Source organism: Ursus americanus, chromosome 2 (assembly GCF_024610735.1).
Source record: "Ursus americanus isolate L20-20 chromosome 2, mUrsAme1.1.p, whole genome shotgun sequence".
In the NCBI taxonomy this organism is placed as follows: Eukaryota; Metazoa; Chordata; class Mammalia; order Carnivora; family Ursidae; genus Ursus; species Ursus americanus.
In genome coordinates, this window is record NC_142128.1 from 5,470,347 (window position 1) to 5,485,143 (window position 14,797).

The 14,797-nt window shown below is 41.4% G+C and overlaps 1 protein-coding gene across 1 annotated transcript in view; it reads right to left on the reverse strand.

The window, feature by feature from the left end:
- Positions 1-14,797, reverse strand: part of BAIAP2L1 (BAR/IMD domain containing adaptor protein 2 like 1) — a 91,791-nt gene that overhangs the window by 56,929 nt on the left and 20,065 nt on the right. Inside the window, exons 2-3 of the mRNA XM_045813417.2 lie at positions 11,200-11,275; positions 7,455-7,541 (exon numbers count right to left, since the gene is read on the reverse strand). Of these exons, the coding sequence (XP_045669373.1) occupies positions 7,455-7,541; positions 11,200-11,275 (163 nt within the window). The remainder of the gene's footprint in view (positions 1-7,454; positions 7,542-11,199; positions 11,276-14,797) is intronic.

Sequence of the window (14,797 nt, forward strand, 5' to 3'; positions counted from 1 at the left end):
AACAATCAGAAAATACAAATTTAAAAATACCATTTACAATAGAGGACAAAAACCACCATAAACAACTAAGGACGCATATGTAAAAATGTGCAAGACTTCTACAATTAAAAACACAAAACAGTGCTGACAGAAATTAAAGAAGTCCCAAATAAATTTTTTTTAAAGTGCCATCTTTGTGGATTAGAAGACTCGGTACTGCCGAGATGTCAAAACTTCCTAAATCTATCTACAGAGTTAATCTGTAGTCCAAATCCTAGGAGATTTTTTTTTTAGTGGAAATCGACAAATTGATTCTAAAATATACGTAAACACAGGAGTCCTACAACAGCCAAGGCGATCTTGAGTAAGAGGGTCTGCTTGTTCTACGTGATGTCTACTACGAGATACCAGGATGCATTATGAAGCCACAGTGATTAAGACAGTGTGACACAGACAGCAAAGTGCAGTAGTTGTGCTGGCTCCTTGTTTCCCAGAGATAAACCCATGACATGTTACAAAAATGGATAACTGAAAGATTAAGTGCAGCAAAGAAATGAACAACAGTAACAACAAGAGTAAACGGAGCTGGGGCGCCTGGGTGGCTCAGTCAGTTAGGGGTCTGCCTTTGGCTCAGGTCATGATCCCAGTGGGATGGAGTCCCACATCGGGCTCCCTGGCTCAGTGGGGAGTCTGCTTCTCCCTCTGCCTGCTGTTCCCCCGGCTTGTGCTTCCTCTCTGACAAATAAATAAAATCTTAAAAAAAAAAAAAAGAGTAAAAGAAGTTAAAGAAGTAGCTGGCTGTGGGAGTGTTGACACTGTGGTCGTTTGGGAGACTCTGGATGTGCAGCCACAAGAACGGAGTGAAGCCCAAACTTAGTAAAGAGTGAGCGAAGAAGTTGTGACGAAAAGAATGAAGACGTTTCAGAGAAAGGGACATCAAAGGAAACTTCACATTAAAAGACATCTCGATGATATCTCACCCCACTGAAATCACAAAGGATATAATGTTGGAAGCTGATGAGAGCTTAGGAAAGAGCATGACAATCTGCAAAAGGGTACGGAAGAGGCCTCTTCCATATCTTGAGTTACAGGAGGAGACAAGGGTCATTGAAACCACTCAAGCTTTTTTATGAATAAATAAAAATGCTTTAATTACCAGTGTTTCTAATGCTTTAAATTACTGTGTACTACATAAATACTAGTTTTACTATTTTTTTCATTTCCCTATACACTTATAAATGAGACTAAGAGAATTTTTAGTGTTTTTGACAAACATTTTTAAAGGTCATGGGACAATCCTAATTTTCCCCATTGATTATTAAGAAGGCTTTCAACGCTTTTTTTTTTTTTTTTTAAGATTTTACTTATTTATTCAACAGAGATAGAGACAGCCAGCGAGAGAGGGAACACAAGCAGGGGGAGTGGGAGAGGAAGAAGCAGGCTCATAGCGGAGGAGCCTGATGTGGGGCTCGATCCCATAATGCCGGGATCACGCCCTGAGCCGAAGGCAGACGCTTAACCGCTGTGCCACCCAGGTGCCCCGCTTTCAATGCTTTTAACTTGCATGGTCATTTTTATGGTCCTGCACTGTTGTCTAAAATGAGGTCTGTGGGGCACCTGGGTGGCTCTCAGTTAAGTGTCTAACTTCAGCTCAAGTCATGATCTCAGAGTCCTGGGATTGAGCCCCGCATCAGGCTCTCTGCTCAGTGGCGAGTCTGCTTCTCCCTCTCTCTGATCTCTCTCAAATAAAATCTGAAAAAATAAAATACAAAAATAAAATGAGGTCTGTATGTAAAATTAATGAATTAAATGTATCATTTAAGAATTTAGAAAAAGAATAACAGAGTAAACCCAAAGATAGGAGAAAGAAGAAAATAGAGGTAAGAGCATAGATTCATGAAACTGAAAACAAAGATACTGCGGAGAGAACTGAAAAACTGGTTCATGAATAATCAGGAATAATCAAGGAAACTGTATGTGCTTACACACTTACATCACCTACTCTAACTCTACAGAACAGAATAATGTCAATAAAAAAATTGTAATGTTTTTGAGTTCTCAAATATTTGTACGTATATGAAGTGGCAACAGAGAGGCATCTTTCTGGTCTCTGAAACTTCAGAATCCACGAAGCACATTATCGCATTTCATCTTCAAACAACCCCGAAGGTGTTGCCATCATCCCCTTTAGGCATGCCAACTGGCTTACAGACATGAAGTGTTGCCCAAAGTCACAAAAGCTGACAGCAGCAAAGTAACCATGTAAACCACACTGAGCATCTCTTAGGCGTTGGGCAGCATGCTATCTGCCAGGGTCTCAGGGGAAAATAAAATTTAGCCTGGCCTCCTTGTCCTAGGTCACAGGATCTTTCCTGTGCTTCAGTTGGGGAGGGGGGGAAGCTCTATGACCCGTGACACCGATGCCACCTACCGTACTCTCTAGGGTCACCAACTCTTATAATTCTTGTTCTGTCTTGCTTGGCTGCAGAGCACATAGTCAGGGACCCAGGACCCAAAGAGGGTGCCCATGGAGGATCTCCCCCCCGCCATGTGGAAGAAGCTGAACGCCAAGTTTACCCTTAGGGCCTATTAGCCACATCAAGGAAACACTGGGTTACTGCCTTCCCTGCAGATCATGAAGGAAAAATCCATCCATGAGGCTCCCAAGGTCGAGATGAGGCAATGTATGAAGTACATGACACACAGCAGGCAGGCACTTAATGAGATCTGGGCCTCCATATGAAGCACAGCAGTACAAGTGCAAAAGTCAAGCAATACTTGTAAGAGCCATATATATGCTATGTTACCATATAACGTATTTTACATACGTGTGTGTGTGTGTGTGTGTGTGTGTGTGTGTGTGTGTGTGTGTGTATGAACTTCTCTGTAATTTCCATCCTTCCTAACCCCGTAACATAACACCTGGCATTTATGGTCAGCACCCTAGTGAAACCACCACCCTTTCCAAGGGGACCAGTGACATCTAATCACCACAACTGCAGCCTCTCTGCAGTCTTTAGCCACTGACACTCTGCTTCCTGCTCATCTCCCTCTTGAAAAGGTCTCCATCATGGGGTTCCCATCTTCTTCCTCTTCAATGGCCCCTTCTTGGCTGGTTGGCTCTTTTTCCCTTTGCCTCAGTGAAGTATGGTATAGTGCAGACACGAGGAACTCGGATTCTAAGTTCGAACAACCTATTATCAACTGTGTGATCTAAGGCACACCCTTCCCTTCCAGGTCTTACCTGTAACAGACAGTGAAAGTGCCTACACCCAACTCATAGGGCCGTTGGGCATATGAGATGAAATGACACCCATAGGGTGCTGCGCCCTGTGCCTGGCAGAGCCAGCACCCGACGTTTGCTATGAGGCATGCTGTATACGAGCATCCTCAAGGGAAGACAAGACCAGAAAAGAATACAGTGATGACAAAGTAGTTGTGTTAAAGTGGTAAAATTACAGGTGATGTCTTCTTCTCTGGTTCCCCAGTTTTCAAAAATGAGGCTGTGAGGTCACACAGACACATGGGCAGAGAGGAAGAAGAGAGGAGGAAAGAAAGGAAAGTAACTGAGGCAGAGAAAATGCACCTCAGAGTTCATGATTACAAGTCACCCAAAGGCTGAAAAGAAAAACAAAAGGGCAGAAAAACGGAAACTACCCCCCCAAACCCCTAATTCTTCCTCTGTGCTTGGAGTCCTACTTCCCAAATAGGAATAGACTGCAAAGGATGGCTATGGTTTTCAGAAGAAAAAGCAAGTGTCCAGGAGAAGGAACAATCACAACGTCTGAAGTATACACATGCTAGTGAAACCACACCCTATGTCAGAGAAAAACATAATCCCACTCAGAGACACAGAATGCCAGAAGCACTATGTAGCATGAGGCACAGCTAAAGCAAGGACATCTGTATAAGTCCTTTCCTTTCATTGAAAATTGCTGAAACGAGACTTTGATACCAGAGCTGCCTGCCGACGTGGTGTCATCAGGTGTCCTCCTGACAGCTCTTCCCCTCAGTATTCCTTGCCTAACAGTGCTAGGGAAAGCTCTCTGGCTGCAGGGTCATGAGACATGAGAGGATGAATGTGCTGGGGCTGCTTGGGAAAGGTTCCCTCCTTTGTAAAGGGCACAACTGAGAAGAAATTCCCCTTCCTGCTTTTGGATACAATGGGAAGAGAGAGGATGTGATGCCTAAGACTAGCAATGGCAGCCATCTTGGTACCATGAGTTGGGCTTGAGGATGAGAAGAAAGACATAAGGAACCTGAGTTCTTAGTAATCATTACTTAATCAGGAACCTGCTACTCCTGGCCTTCTTATGTGGGTTGATGAACTTCCTTAATGCCTAAGCCACTATTAATTGGGTATTTGTTACTTTTAGGCAAAAGCATCTTAAAATTATTCACATAGCATTTGGTGAGCTGATGTGTTAAGAGGGATATCTAAATGGAAACACCCATAGCCAGGCATCAGAAATGGCACTGCAATAGCTCTGTCTGAATAGGCACCAATCCAAATGACAAGGATACAATAAGCAAAAGGTGAATCAACTTTTTTCTCCTCCAGCTTTTAGCTCCTTTTTTCCCCTCCTAAAGTGAGGAGAGACACTGAAATGCTCAGTTCTGCCACTCTAATTAACACTCATAATACATTTGGTCAGGTTTTCCAAGTAGAATCCTCACAGCAAATTTCTATGAATTAGGTCAATATTTTACCTAGAGGATATTTTCTTCACCCACCTCCCAAAGTACAAAAGTATCAGAAAGAGGGGCGCCTGGGTGGCACAACGGTTAAGCGTCTGCCTTCGGCTCAGGGCGTGATCCCAGCGTTATGGGATCGAGCCCCACATCAGGCTCCTCCGCTATGAGCCTGCTTCTTCCTCTCCCACTCCCCCTGCTTGTGTTCCCTCTCTCGCTGGCTGTCTCTATCTCCGTCAAATAAATAAATAAAATCTTAAAAAAAAAAAGTATCAGAAAGAATATAACAGAAATTTCATGTAAAAAAGTATATAAGAAAGGCTGTCCTACAGCAACATTAAAAAAATATTTGAATTCAACATTAAAGTGAAAGCTACTCTTGTAATCTCAGTTTTAGAAATAAGAATTCTTCGGCATCCCCTTCACTTCCTGAGCAAAATTTTTAAACTGAAAATTTTAAAGCTATACGATTTCTTGGGGATGGGGGGGGGGGCGACACACAAAGGTTTTTCAGAGATGATACTTTTCAGGAATGAAAATTTTGAAATGATCCATGATCTTCACATATGAAAGGCCCTTCAGTTTTATCAGATGGGATTTATAATGTTTCATAATAAAGTTATGAATACCAACACCAAAAGCCAGTAATAAGACAATAAAACCTTCTTGAAAAATGAGAAAAATAGAATCTATCTTAGGTCTCTTTCTTCTACGAATTGTTCATTAGTCTTTCATACAAGGAATGTAAACAAAATAAAAACCCAGGCACATGAAAACAAGTTAAACAACAGGCCTCTGGAAGCAACGCTTGCTAGGGTAGCACGTTATTGTGAAATTGCTGCAGATGAGCAGAAAATTACTAACTATATGACATGGTGAATATAAGCAAAAAGACAACTTGAAACAAAAATAAAACACATAAGTTATTTCCATTCCCTCCAAATAAAACACATATCCACATGAAAGAAATTCTGCCACTGCAACATATTTTCCTCACCGAAACTGAAGAAGTTTTCAGCCCATGTTTGCAACAACACGGTTGCTGTGGAAATAGCTGATTCAACGTTATGAACTCACAGCTGAATAAAGTAAGGTGTGGAACAGAAATCTTATTTAAACAGTAGCAAGAGCCATAAAACATTAAAAAGGCAAACTGAACGATGGTGAATCAGAGCACCATATGGTTTAATATAAGGGTCATACATTTTCCCGTGGCGCCTGACACAAATAGGATGTTTCTTTTTAATTTAATCCTATTTTTGGAAACCTCTAATCATCTCCATCATCCCAGGAAGTTTTACTATCTGCTTCTGTCTATACAATGCAGTGTGTATTTTATTAAACTGACTCTGCTAAGGACAGAGTTTCTAGGGTCCAGACCTTGTCAGAACACGCACAAATGGCAGCACCAACAAAACCCAAGTCAGGGCTTTGAAAAATGTCTGCATGTAACTGATTCTAGTAAACAGAGCAGTACGGACTTACTCATCACACGACATCACTTCAGGCCTAGGTTTCAAGACTCTTTACAAACTCCTCAAGAACCGAAGTTGTCAGAAAATATTCCTGAGTGCCCAGTTCCACTTCACATCCTGCAGCCCAGCCCCCAACCCCAGCACTGTTATCACACCTTGAATTTGTTCCTCCACTTTTATGGGTCAGGTAAGAGTTCTCCAAGCAATCCTGAAAACCCTTAAGACACTTTTATATAGAAATGATGTGAATTACTTGAATCCTACAAGCCGCCCCACCCCCAGCTTCCCTTTCTGCTTTTTAATTGGAGGAACACTTTTCTTTAAATACCCACACTTTACCAATATTTTCCTCTGCTATTCTGAATGTTTCAAATTATGACATGTTTTTGAAGCCAGAAATCCTACCCTTTGTAAAATACAACATATTCATTTAAAATAAAACATATTCTGGGGTGCCTGGGTGGTTTGGTTGGTTGAGCATCTGTCTTCAGATCAGGTCATGATCTCGGGGTCCTGGGACCGAGCCCTCCTGCATCAGGCTACCTGCTCAGAGGGGAGCCTGCTTCTCTTCTCCCTCTGCCCCTCCCCCGCTCATCTCTCTCAAATAAAATCTTTAAAAAAAAATAAAAATATAAATAAATATATTCATTCCTTACCCAAGATTTAGAAATGATGGTTATGTGTGGGGCTATTAGAAAAGGAAAAACAGCGACTTTTCCACCCTTAGGAGAGGGCGCAGGGAACGGACTCTGTAAACAGAAATCCAGATTCCCTCGGCAGCTGGCGGTGCCGAGGGTGTGGCTGCCCTCTGCGTGTGCACAGGAGATCAATTCATACCAGCAAAACCGGAAAAATCACAACTGAGAGCAACTGTGGAAGCAGTGAGAGCCAAGAGCAGGACGTAAAGGAGTCTGACTTTCTGCTAAGTGAGTCACAGGAAACACTTCTGCCAGAGTCAGGAGGCCTGCCGTGCCCATCTCCTTAAGAATGTAGGTCAAAGCTCCCTGGGCTTCATGCTCCAGGGATCCAAGGGGAAGGGCTAGGGCCTCAAGTTTAGAGGCAGAAGCCCAATTCCTAGGGAGCAGGGAGGCCAGCCACTGGCCTTGGCCTGCCCTCTAACTAAGCCTCTACTTTCGACAGACCACAGCAAACTCAGTCATTCCGGAAGTGAACACACTGGAGTACTGGGCTAGCTCTTCTTACTATTCTGGATTTGGGCCACTCTGTGTGTTCTTACAAGGGCTCACAGGAGGAAAGGCCCTGGAACCAGCTCAACTTGTGTTTGTATATAATGGACAGTCAGCTCACCCAGCTCTGTCGACACGGGGGACCCGGTAGCAATCTCACCAATCTTGGCAACTCCATCGTAGTAGGCTTTTCCCGCGAGGATCATAGCTAGACAAGCAAGATGACACACAAAAAGTCATCACTTAAGACAAAGAAAAGAGGAAGTGCCATGGAGGTTTGCTTTCAAATATCCCTCAGTCCCTTCTGGCTGCAGAAAGGTTTGGGTTGTGCCAAGGGTGGCTCTCAGAAGGCAGGGCTTGTGCTTAATAGCTATGCCAGGGCAGAGGTCCCTCCACTGTACTTCCAGAGGCCCCCACTTGGTGGAAAACCCTATAGGATCTCCACCTTAGACCAGACCTGGGGAACCTTCAACAGCAGGTTCTGGAAGTCCAGAAAAGGCCCTGCCTTCATCATGATGCCAGTTTCAGAGTGGATGTGTTTTCAACATCAAATTAGGGCTGCAAACTCATCCACTCCAGCAAGAAATCTTTTCTCTGATAGTTACTCTACAGCTATACAGGTCTGCAACATTATTACTTAAACGGACTTGTATGGCGTAGCCCAGGAACCTAGTCTTTCAATGGCTTTTCTAAGATATTCTGAGCCACAACCAATAATATATTTGCTGTCGGGGGAAAATATATGAAATTTGAAAGACAAATCATTCTAAAAACACAACAGAATTACCTGAAAAACAACTGAAGGTTCTGTCCTCCCCCCGCCACCTTTTTGTCAGAGACAAGGGAAACTTTTATTTCTGTAGAAACTGGATTCTAATCATCTTAAAAATAGTATCTCTCCTTTCAAATTGATTCTGATGAATAAATTATAAGGTACAAAAATCTGTTTTTGATTTTTCTTTTCTTTTCCTTTCTTTTTCTTTGGGACGGGGAATTGGGGGCAAGAGAGACCTGGGTTTGAATTCTACCTTTACTTCTAATGACATGACCTCCTTGGGCAAGGTAGCTATCCTTTCTGAAACAAAGGATGGTCATCTATAAAATGTCCTAATAGCGTGAGCTATTAATACGGATTCCTTCACTTTACAACAAGCAGGCTTTTCAATAAGGGTGATTTTGAAGAAAATTTATTTTACTTCACTCAAAGATTAACTTTGAAGAATACAGAATTTTAGAGCTAAAAGAGCCCTTAGGCATCTCTAAGATTCCTTTCCTTTTTACTATGAAGAAAACCAGAGGCCATACCAACTGCTTTGCCCTGATTTTATAACGGGTGTTGTTTTAAAATGGTGAATTAGAAAGGCATTTCAAGTATAAAAAGGGGGGGGGGGGGAGTCACAGAACAAATTATGTACAAGTCCAGCTGAAGATATTACTGGACAAAAAAGTAGTATTTTCATGGCAAATTCATCCACTTTAGCATTTCTTACGGAGTTAAAAAATTACAAAAGTTATGGCTTTTACTATATATGTGTACAAGTTTAACAGCTGTAATGCTCTATTATACAGTTATTTCATAAGTCTGAGAATAACCCTAAAGTATAATTGTAAAAAAGAACAATAACAAGTAGCATTTATGTGGACTTTCCAAGCCATTACTTAAGTTCATCTACCCAAGAATACGAAGACGTGGGTCAGTGGTATTATCACCCTGTTTTATGAAGGAGAGTGGAGTGGAGATATGCTGGGACATGCCCAAGGTCAGTGGCAGATCAGAGGGAGTGCATACAACTCCAGCTAAGGCCATTTCCTCCGTTCTAAATTATACTGCTTTTTGACTCTTCAATCTCAGCTAGAACTGAAAAAGAGAGGACTCCCCCTAAAAACAAGGTTGGTAGCCAATAAACTGTCAAGCTAATACATTCTATATTTTAATATGAAGATTTTAAAATGTAAGATACTGATAAGGCTGAAAAGCAGATTGATGGGAGAATGGCATGCAGGTTTACACAATATATATATACACAAAATTTTTCGTTTGCATTCACAAATTATATTGAAATTTTTCATTAACTGATGACTTATGTTTAAAACTAACCTCAGAATGATAAAATATCCTTGCTTTTATGATAAAGTAAACTTTGAAAACTATAATTTATCCAGAACTTAATAAAGAATCAAATAATATTCTCATATTTTTGCCATCCCCACTTTGTGAATATATTAAGAGATTTTCTATCACACTGTTTTACGGAACAAAGCATATTTGTTCTATTTTAGTGGCTGACCAACTAATTCATCAATCTACTCTATATCCTACCAGATATTTTTTCCTTAAAATATGATTTCATTAGGTTACAATTTTGCTCAAAAACTTTTAATGGCCTCCACTCCCCATAGTGCAAGCCCATATTCCACAGAGTTCATGATAGATTTGCATAGTAATGGCCTTCAATATACCACACCTCCCAGAATTCCCAGCCTTTGTGGTTGTCTATACATTGATGGGTGGCTTGGTCATCTGAATTGCCTTGGCCAATGGGGTGCCAGGAAGTATAACTCCAACAGGGGTTTGCTCTTGGAAACAGCCTGCTATGTCCCTGGGAGGGAGGGAGCCCAGCACCCCCACTGACTCCCCATTGAGCCCCTGGGGGCTAGAGAACTGCACTGCCTTTACAGGACCTTGAGAAATAAACTATTGTTGTCTTAAGCCACCAAGTTTAGGGACACTTGATTATGTGACAATAGGTAACTGATGCTGCATTCAAATGCATTAATAACCTGACCCTACTCCACCTTGTATTTTACTATTCCCTAACAGCTTCCCACCCATGCCAGTGTGGACCTCAGATCTTGGCTTGGACACGGTCTTTTCTGCCTAAAACCTAACATCTGTCAGTTGCACAGCTCCTACAAGGTCCACTGCCTACTCCATTCCCCACCAACCTTCACTACTCAAATTCCTGTGACACTGCTCATTCTATGCTCTTTGTTAGCTGTGCATATTGTCCTGATTTATGACCTAAGTGTTGACGGCACATCTGGCATCCTCAAGTATGCTACAAATTCTTACCAAGGACTTCACAAATTCATCTCGATTTCTCAATGGCTTCAGTAAAAAACAGATGGCCTGCAAAAATACTGGAAATACTTTAAAAGTGCAGAATAGTCCCTTTGGGGAGAAGCCTTGTTAGCAAGAGACTAAGCCACTGCTGGCAGGTCCCCGAGTCACCTTATAAAACTGCCTCAGAGAGGTAGCAAGTGTTAGAAAGAAAAAAAAAAAAAAAAAACCCACTGCAGGTCATGTCATGGTGATTTCCTTCACAGGGGCATCTAATGCAATGACTTTGTGCCCTTGTGACTAAGCAGTCATCAAAGGAGAGTCAGCGGTGCAAGAACTCTAAAACAAGTCTCCTTCTTGCTCTCTGAAGGGGTGAGGGGTTCAGAAGTCACTGATACTGCTTGGGGGATGAGGGAAATTCTTCTATATAAAGAGAATAATTCCTCTGCTACAAGATACCAACAAATATTTTAAGTACACGTTTCATATGTTATTAGTTCACAAAGAATCTGGTTTGCAAAGTGGAAAACATATTGATGGCAATGATATAAAATATTGAGTCGTGTCAATAACCATGATTTGATCATTAAAATGTGTCACTTATAACAGCCTATGATTCCATTTATTCATTTTAGATCCACTAATATCCTACCATTGCAAACTTCATAGAATTAAATGTAAATAATTTCTACCAACTTAGATATTTTAAAAATTCACTATTAAGCACTTAAAAAAATTAAGTAAAATATTTACTGGATGGTTTTTATATCTGCACTATATCTGTAAATTTAGAAAAGAGACTTACCATTAACAGCTTTTTCATAGTTTTTTCCTAGGTTTATTAAATTCCGTAGCCCAGGATTGAACTGTTCCATAACATTCTGACAAATAAACAAAACAAACAAATTAATAAAATAAGCAAACAGTAGATCAAATAATCTTTAGATTTTGTCACTACATGGCCTGGGGTACCTATGTATGCCTCACAGTACAGTCTACAAAGCCATGAATATTTATTTCAAAACAACAAAGAGCACATATTTCCTTACGGATGGAACTGGGTCCCTGCACCAGCCAGGCATGTGTAATCCTGGCAGACTTCCACTGCCCAAGGGCTGCCTAGAACCTACTGTAAATAGAGAAAGCAGCAGACATGCATACCTACAAAGCACACCCCACAAGGGCTAAGGGCCCAGAAGCTGATGCTCCCTTTGGGGTTTAAGTAGGTTAATGGTTGTCAGACTAGTGTTAAAAACAGGCGCACATGATCAGAACTTAATTATATGAGCAATGTTTTGGTTATCAATTGGACAGGAATTTCTAAGAGATCTTGTTTATTCATTAAGTACTTATGTAGTAACTACTGAATGGTAGGTCCTGTGCACACAAGAGATGAGAAGGCATGGTTTCCCTCTCATGGACTTCATGATGCCATAGCTGTGCAAATGCCATGGTTTTCATTTTTAAAACTGTCATTCCTGTAGCACTAGAAAGTCATGAACATAGAGATAAATGCTATGATGAGTATTAAGACAGGCAATTATTTAGAATGTTGATCTAAACTTAAAATACCCTAAATTGAAGCAGAGACAATAGATCATTCCTACGGGGCTCTGACTTCTTGACTCAGAACACATGGTATTTGTTCCATCTACGAATAATGAGCTTCACAATATTAACGATTCCAGGTAGACCACTCAAGTCTCCTCGCCCCCTCTCTCAAAATGTGAACCCCGTTTGTAGAGAACCAAGCAATCAAAAGAATGAAAAAAAAACCAACAAAGGGGCAGATACTTGATACACATGCTCTGCAGAATAAAAAGTTTCTCCTTTATAAATCAGTATAGAGAACATAACTTTTATTTTATCAAACAGTGATAAAGGCTTATCATGAAAAACAACCCCTGGCTCAACCTTTCCTCAAACCTGAACTTATTCCCAAGAGCACTTTCAACTGAGCTGTTATTCTTGTATTTACTGCCATAGTTTGGGATAATATTCTTGATTTTTTGATTTTGGATGATAAATATTGGCTTTCTACTACAGTAGATGAGGGCTCAGCTCTCCACATCACCCCACTTTCCCTACTTCAATCCTTCCTATATAATTAAACGGCAATTTCCTGGTTAAGCCGATGGTCAGGGTTTATTACAACTTTGTAAATATCGGTCACTACAATGCAAGGAATGTACTAAGGATTATGTTTCCTTTCTTGGTACACTTTTTGTTTCTCCTGGGATTAACAATCTTCTCATCTCCCTCCTCCCAGCTTAGTTTTCCACGAATCCACCTTAAAATTTTCCACACGCTCTATCACATCTCGTAGAAGTCTATCAGTACTTTACAAACACACAAAGTTGTCAGCTAATCCTCCATTCCATTTTTCCCCAGAACTTCCTCCAAGGACTCTCCGTCCTCTTGCTCAGTCTGGCCTGACTGTCCCTGCCACGCTGTTACCCTTGCATGTCCCTTTCTGATCCCCTGTGTTAGAGGTCTCATTAACTGGACTCCACACCTTCCTCTTTCTTCATTTATTTCTATTTGCTGGAGATCATTCTCCAAAACAACCTAAGAAATGGTGCATAAGAGGTAAATTTGAGTCCCCAGGTGTCTGAAATTATCTTTACCTTGACATTTGATTGATATTTTGCTGGGCAGAGTATTACACAGCTCAAGTGGTTCTCCCTTAGAATTTTAAAGATATTGCTCCACTATTTTTAACATCCAGTTTTGCTACTGAGAAGTCAGCCATCATTTCTTCTTCCTTTGTATAGGACTTTGGTGGGGGAAGCCCTGTATGCTACATAATGGTCTGTCTCCGTGTGGGGCCTTTTTCATTTATTTTACTAGGCACTTGATACACGCCTTCCATATAAAAAACTATGTCCTTTAGGTCTGAAAAATATTCCTATTTTGTTTCTTCTCTCTCCCTACTTTCTGGAATTCTGATGAGGATTTTACATATCCTGGTTTCTTCTCTAACCATTTTACCTTTTTTCTGATTTTCCACTTTTTGTTCCCCCATCTCTGACAGATATCAACTTCACATTCCAACATTTAAAATGTTGGAATGTGCCCTCCACTTTATGTTACTTTATTTTTTAACATTTATTTATCTTGGAGAGTGAGAGAGAGAGGGAGGGAAGAGAGAGAGAGTACGTGCAAGAGTGGGGAGGGGCAGAGGGAGGAGAGACAGAATCTCAAGTTGACTCCCCACTGAGCATGGAGCCCAATGTGGGGCTGGATCTCATGACCTGAGCCGAAAACAAGAGTCAGGCGCTTAACTGACGGAGCCACCCAGGTACCCCCATTATGTTTTTAAAACTTTTGACACTGTATTTTTAATTTGGGCTCTTTCATTGTTTTTAGTTATCCCCCTCCCCCATTTTTCTTCAGGATGTATTTATATGAGAGAGTGAGTGAGCATGAGAGCAGGGGGAGGGGCAGAGGGAGGGGCAGAGGGAGAGAAACTTTAAGCAGACTCCCCACTGAGCATGGAGTCCAATGCAGGACTCAGTCCCACGACCCATTAGATTATGACCTGAGCTGAAACCCAGAGTTGGATGCTTAACCAACCAAGCCAACCAGGTGCCCCTGGTTATTCCTTTTTAAAAGCATCCTGTTCTTATTTTGTGAATGTAATATTGTCTCTAATTTGAATAAACTGAAAGCATTATTTTTTGTTATTTTCTTCCAGTTCCCCATATTATCTCCTGATTATTTCGTTTCATTGTTTGGCATCCATCTGTCTTTTGTGTTGGAGGCTTTTCAACAAACATCTGGTGATCCCTGGTCACCAGTTCATATTTAAGAATAAAGCCCTAAAATGCTGGCTGGAAGCTTGTGGGGTTGTTGACTAGTGGGCTTCATTTGGAGTGACTGGACAAGTCAGATACAGAGAAACTGGCCCTGTGACAGTAATCAGGGTCCACTGAGTCTTTTCAGAGAAGTTTCTCATTTTCTGTCAAGGGTAGGGGACGAGGCAATCACCAGGTGGTCAGCTTTCCCCCATCAGGAAGGGGAATGGGTTGGGAATTCCACAGTTTACTGGGCTGATTTTTACTGAACTCCTCTGCTCTCTACTCCAAGGTTACTACTGCTGGTATTTCCACATCAAGAACTCCTCTGATTCAATATATCCTAAGATTAAATCTCCAGGCCACCGAGCAGAGGGAGCTGCTGGTAGTACTGGTGGTTGTGGCAGGAAAGGAAAACTGGCCATTAAACAACTTGTGTAACTCCTACTCTAGCCCTGGGTGTCCCCTCCTTCCCCACCTTCTGTGGACTGCTCCTCAGCCTCAGGGAGTGAACGGCTCAGCCCTCATCAGCTCTCCCACTGAAGATTCTTTAGGTTTTCTTAAGGCAGCTATCACTCCTCTGTCCATTTTCTACCACCCCAAATT